General features: G+C 43.1%; 1 protein-coding gene and 1 non-coding gene across 2 annotated transcripts; one reads left to right on the top strand and one right to left on the bottom strand.

Annotated features, from left to right (window-relative positions):
* Positions 1–2,527: 2,527 nt before the first annotated feature.
* On the bottom strand, positions 2,528–2,634 carry LOC145141731 (small nucleolar RNA R71). The gene has a single exon (XR_013722926.1). It is a non-coding gene; the product is annotated as a small nucleolar RNA R71 (small nucleolar RNA).
* Positions 2,635–3,702: 1,068 nt separating this feature from the next.
* LOC145139965 (uncharacterized) lies at positions 3,703–6,291 on the top strand. The gene is made up of 4 exons (XM_079073605.1): positions 3,703–4,413; positions 4,525–4,914; positions 5,442–5,927; positions 6,121–6,291. Exons 1-4 carry the CDS (start codon positions 3,703–3,705, stop codon positions 6,289–6,291), a joined length of 1,758 nt encoding a protein of 585 aa, XP_078929731.1.
* The last annotated feature ends 239 nt before the right edge of the window (positions 6,292–6,530 follow it).

Raw genomic sequence — 6,530 nt, 5'->3', positions numbered from 1 at the left:
GATCTCGATTGTGTCAGACCGAGATGTACGTTTCATTTCCAGGTTCTGGAAGAAGTTCCTCGAGGAGTTGGGTACGAGGTTGCATTTCAGTACCGCCTACCACCCCCAGACGGACGGACAGAGTGAGCGGACGATTCAGACGCTCGAGGACATGCTCCGAGCATGTGTGTTGGATTTCGGAGGAAGTTGGGACACGTATCTGCCGTTGGCTGAGTTTTCCTACAACAACAGCCACCACTCGAGTATTGGCATGCCTCCCTTCGAGTTGTTGTATGGGAGGAGGTGTCGGACTCCCATTTGCTGGGGAGAGGTAGGGCAGCGTGTGATGGGTAGCACTGAGATAGTGCTTCAGACGATAGAGCAGATACAGCAGGTTAGACAGAGGTTACTGATGGCTCAGAGTCGTCAGAAGAGTTATGTGGATAGGCAACGATTCGAGCTTGAGTTCCAGGTGGGAGACTTCGTACTCCTGAAGGTGTCTCCTTGGAAAGGAGTAATCCGATTCAGGAAGAGGGGCAAGTTGGGGCCCCAATACATCGGTTCGTTCAGGGTGACCGCGAGGGTGGGCAGGGTAGCATATCGGTTGGAGCTACCTGCGGAGTTGAGCCAGATTCATGATACCTTCCACGTGTCTCAGTTAAGGAAGTGTATAGCCAACGAGTCGGCGGTGGTGCCATTGGGAGATATTCAGGTGGATACGATCCTGAATTATGTTGAGAGGCCGGTGGCGATTATGGATCGGAAGATCAAGGTTCTGGGCTAATCATCTTGAGAGTTCATCTCTGGAGGTATAATCCTTTCTATTTCATGTTGATATGATAGATTTCATGATTTTATGGTTTTTACCTCCATTTTATGCAAGATCTAGTGAGTATAAGGTCCCCTTTGTGTTAATAGCATCAGATCTGGACCATGAGAGGTCCATAGAGTCACTAACCCTCAGCTTTATGCAAGCAAATGAGAGATTGGGGACTAGGTTGCCATTTTTAGAGTTATTTCTCCATTTATGACTTGATGTGGGTTGCATGCACATAAAGGTTGCACCTTTACGTGACATTTGAACATTTGAAGGGTAGATCTGATAGTTAGGGAAGCAGATCTGACCTTAGAAGGTCATTTGAGTAAGAACATGGAAGCAACTCGCCGAGTCCATAAGTGGACTCGACGAGTCGAGTCGGGGTTGCCCCGTGATTCGTGACAGGTGTAACCCGTCTAGTGGAAGGATGACTCGACGAGCCAAGAGAGGCTGAAAGGGTTCAGAGGACCCGCATGGACTCGCCGAGTCGCCCTTGTGCACTCGACGAGTCGGGTCAAAGTTTGACCGTTGACTTTCGTTGACTTTAGGGTTCTGGTCAAGACTGATTCAGGAGAGTTCAGGGAAGGGTAGAATGGCCTTCTACCCAATCTGTGGAGATGAGATCATGAGAAAATATTGATCGGGGATGTTATTTGAATAATAGGAGGAGGCTAAGTCGGGACGTTGAGTATGAGAGTTTATCCGACTTCATTGAGGTAAGTCTTCTCACTATATTGTACCTGGAAGGGTACCTATGTGTGACCGGAAGGTCTTGTATGCTATGATGTATGTGCTAGATGCGGTTATGTGATATGTATGTGCTATGTATGTTAAGGACCGGAAGGTCAGGTTGATATGGACCGGAAGGTCAGGAGGTTACGGACCGGAAGGTCGATACGGGTAGGACCGGAAGGTCTACCAGGATTCGGGGCGGAAGTCCCCTGAGACACATGGATCGGAAGATCCTACAGAGTTATGGCCTGGAAAGGCGTATGTGTGGTATGTGGTATTTTGGGGAACTCACTAAGCATTTATGCTTACAGTTGTTATGTTATGTGTTTCAGGTACTAGCGAGGATCGCGGGAAGGCGCCGGCATGATCTGTACACACTTATGGAGTTTATGTTATTGAGATTCTGGGACATGTTTTGTTATGACACAGTGGATACATTATGTTTTTGTGATTATCGGGTAATTGAAAGTATGATTTAAAAATGAAAAATTGTTTTGAAAATTTACGTCGTTACAGGACGAAGACCCGAAGAAGGAGGATACCGAGTACAAATTCGAAAAGGAAGAAAGAGAATTTGAAGAAGGAAGTGACATAGAGGGAGAACTAGCTAACACCATGGCTAACATCGATGAAGTTCGTATGGGTGAATGGAAGAAAAGGATGCGTGACGACACCGGCCTAGGACTCGTGCAACCCGCGATTCCCGCAACTGCCACTTTTGAGCTTAAGGGACACATACGTGCTCAACTTAAGGAAATTTCATTCTACGGGAAGGATCATGAAGACGCATACAAGCGTCTGGATAAGGTCAATGACATAGCCGACTACTTCAATGTCCCTAATGTGGCTCGCGACACTGTCTTGCTTCGTATGCTACCTGTCACATTCAAGGGAGCCGCGAAAGATTGGCTGAAATGACTCCCTCCAGGATCCATCACTACTTGGACTAAAATGAAAAAGGAATTTATAGACCAATTTTTCCCTCCCTCAAAGATAGCCAAATTGAAGAAAGCCATCGCCAATTTTGAACAACAAGCTGGATAGTCACTTTATGAAGCATGGGAAAGATACAAAGGCTTACTAAGGAACTGCCCACATCACGATCTAAACAGCCAACAAGAAGTCTCCATTTTCTATGATGGAGTAAATGTGACAACCATGAAACTCCTTGAATCGCAAGGAACACTCACAAAGAAAGCATCCCAAGTGATAAAGGCCCTAATTAAAGCATTCTCTAAGCACTCTAGAGAATATCACAACCCAAGGAATGACACAACTCGAGGTGTGGTGAACTCAATTACCAATGATATGGCAGCAATGATGGCAAAATTGGAGAGCATGGACCAAAGAATGACTAAGATGGACCAATCCATCCATGCCATTAGAGTGGGATGTGAAAATTGTAGAGGGCCCCACCTTACTAAATATTGTGACCTTGATGAGAACGGGAACCGGAAAGTACAAGTGTGTTATTCAAGTGGTGATAGGTATGATGACAATTGGCGAAAACCCAAGAAAGAATGGCTACCATATGATGAGTACAAAAAGACAAGGGAGGAAAAATATAAGCAAAAAGATAGAGGCTTTTATCAAAAGGAGGAGCCGGTGCATGAAAAGAAATCAGATTTGGAAGACATGCTTACATGATTCGTGGTCGCGTCCGAGAAAAGACATAATGATACCGATGCTGCAATCAAAGATCAACAAAATATGTTGAGAGAACACCAAATTATGATGAAAGATCAACAAGCTCTGCTTAGGAATCATCAAGCATCTATTCTCAACATAGAAAAGCAGCTGAGCCAACTTGCACAACAAGTGAACGAGAGACGACCGGGTGGACTTCCTAGTAATACTGAAAGTAACCCAAAAGGTGCACATATAAATATCATGACAACTAGGAGTGGGAAGATTATAACTCCTCTGGCCCTATTCAGCAAGAAGATCCTAAGCTGGTTCAAGAGGAAGAAGCAGAACATGAAGAATCACAAATTCCCAACCCGACTCGTCGAGTCGAAGTTACGGACTCGACGAGTCCCCCACCTGAACAGAAAAACAAGCCTCCCGTCAAGCCATATCAGCCTCCACTACCATTTCCAGCTCGAGATAGACAAGAAAAGAATGATGTCGAATAGCAGAAGTTTCTGGAACACATAAAGGCTCTTCAAATTAATATGCCATTCATAGAGGCGGTTGCACAAATGCCTAAATATGCCAAATTCCTCAAGGAGCTTCTAACTAATAGAAAGAAGATGGAAGGGGTGAAGAAAGTGGTCCTAAATGAGAACTGTTCAGCTGCCATGTTGAACAAACTACCTAAGAAGAAGGGTGATCCGGGAAGCTTAACCTTACCTTGCCAATTCGGAAGCTTAGCTACCATTTATGCATTGGCTGGTTCAGGGGCAAGTGTAAATCTCATGCTGTACTCATTCTTCAAGAAATTCGATCTTCTGGAGCCAAGGCCAATTCGAATGGCAATTCACCTAGCAAATAAAACGGTCACATTCCCAAGGGGGATATGCGAAGATCTATTGGTAAAAGTTGATAAGTTCGTGTTCCCCGCGAACTTCATAGTATTAGATATGGAAGCAGACCCTCAAGTCCCGATCACACTTGGAAGACCTTTCCTAAACACCGCGAGTGCTATAGTTGACATGCGAGATTCTAAACTTACTCTTCGGGTGGGAGACGAATCAGTTACTTTTGGGGTTGATCAAGCCATGAAGCATTCAAGGAATAGTGATGACACGGCATTCTGGGTTGATATGTTGGAAGAGTTAATGGAGGAATGGAATGAAGATGAGCCAAACAAGTCCACCGTCACCCTTGAAGAAGAATTTGATGCTGAAAGAGACCTGTTGGAAATAGAGAGACTACTCGAGGAAGTTGAATATAATGATCTGATCAGAAATGCAGAACACCGGACTCGCTGAGTAGCCTCGACAAACTTGACGAATCCATTCGAAGAAACCCTATCAGTCGCGAATTTTACCCAGGACTCGACGAGTCCCCTCACTGGACTCGATGTGTTCAACATTCAAAACATAAAAACTGAACTTAAAGCTCTACCAGATCACTTAGAGTATGCATTTCTTGAAGATGGCCAACAAAAACCAATAATTATAGCTGCTGATTTAGCCAAACATGAAAAAGAAAGTCTTGTGGGTGTACTAAGGAAGAGGCAAGGTGCTATAGCATGGAAGATAACCGATATCAATGGAATTAGTCTAGCTTATTGTTCTCATAAGATTAACTTAGAAGATGGAGCTAAACATGTAGTTCAACGCCAAAGAAGACTTAACCCAAACATGCAAGAAGTTGTGAAAAAGGAGGTGGTTAAACTACTAGATGCTGGAATCATTTACTCAATCTCCGATAGCCCATGGGTAAGTCCGGTGCAAGTGGTACCGAAAAAAGGAGGAATGACGGTGGTGATCAATGAAAAACGAGTTAATTCCAACAAGAACAGTAACTAGGTGGCCCGTTTGCATTGACTACAGAAAACTAAATGATGCCACATGCAAGGATCATTTTCCATTGCCATTTATCGATCAAATGCTCGAAAGGATCTCCGGTCATCCATATTATTGTTTTCTTCATGGTTTTTCGGGGTATATTCAAATTCCAATTGACCCACAAGACCAAGAGAAGACCACTTTTACATGCCCAAGTGGAACATTCGCATATAGACGCATGCCTTTTGGGTTATGCAATGCACCAGCTACTTTCCAAAGGTGCATGATGGCCATTTTTCACGACATGATCGAAAAATTTATGGAGGCCTTTATGGATGATTTCTCGGTGTTCGGGTCATCTTTTGAAGATTGCTTATCTAATTTGGAATTGATGCTAGCTAGATGTGAAAAGACAAACCTTGTCCTTAATTGGGAAAAGTGTCACTTCATGGTAAAAGAAGGAATGGTTGGGACATAAAGTTTCAAGGAAGGGGATAGAAGTGGATAGAGAAAAAGTGGACACAATAGCTAAGTTACCCCCTCCAACAAATGTAAAAGGGGTAAGGAGTTTTTTTGGCCATGCGGGATTTTATCGTCGCTTCATTAAAGACTTCTCAAAGATCACTAGGCCTTTGACTCAACTACTCTTGAAGGATGCTCCATTCGATTTCTCTAAAGAATGTCATGAAGCATTTCAATTATTAAAGGAAATATTGACCACTACTCCTATCATGATATCACCAAATTGGGATCTTCCTTTCGAGCTAATGTGTGATGCTAGTGATTATGCTGTGGGTGCTGTCTTAGGACAAAGGGTTGATAAACATTTTCAACCTATCTACTATGCAAGCAAAACTTTGAACCCAACCCAAGAGAACTACACTACTACCGAGAAGGAGCTACTAGCAGTGGTATGCGCTTTTGATAAGTTCCGACCATATTTGGTATTATCCAAGACAATAGTTTTTACTGACCATTCTGCCCTAAAGTATCTTTTTTCTAAACAAGATGCTAAGCCCATATTGATAAGTTGGGTCTTACTTTTACAAGAATTTAATTATTGAAATAAAAGATAAAAAGGGAATGGAAAATGTAGCTGCTGACCATTTGTCAAGATTAGAGAACCCGCATTTGTAGGAGTTGGAAGAAAACAAGATTAAAGATGATTTTCCCGATGAGTATCTTTTAGTAACAGCAGGAGAGGTGCCATGGTTTGTGGATATAGCTAATGACTTATCTACTGAATATATTCCAAAAGATTTAACCCGCCAACAAAAGAAGAAATTCTTTTCAGAAATCAAGTACTAGTTTTGGGACGAGCCATACCTTTTCTAAAGTTGTGGAGAAGGAATGATAAGAAGATGTGTATTTGGGAAAGAAAGTCGGGAAATCTTGGAACACTGCCATAGCGGGCCCACTGGGGGACATCATTGAGTACATTACACGGCAAAAAGATTTTTGATATTGGGTTTTATTGGCCCACAATTTTTAAAGATGTTGCTCAATATGTCAAGGAATGTGATTCATGCCAACGAGCGAGGAACATA

This window comes from Lactuca virosa, chromosome 9, assembly GCF_052849685.1.
Source record: "Lactuca virosa cultivar CGN04683 chromosome 9, Lactuca_virosa_CGN04683_v6, whole genome shotgun sequence".
Classification (NCBI taxonomy): domain Eukaryota; kingdom Viridiplantae; phylum Streptophyta; class Magnoliopsida; order Asterales; family Asteraceae; genus Lactuca; species Lactuca virosa.
This window is presented reverse-complemented; position numbering and strand designations above follow the sequence as displayed.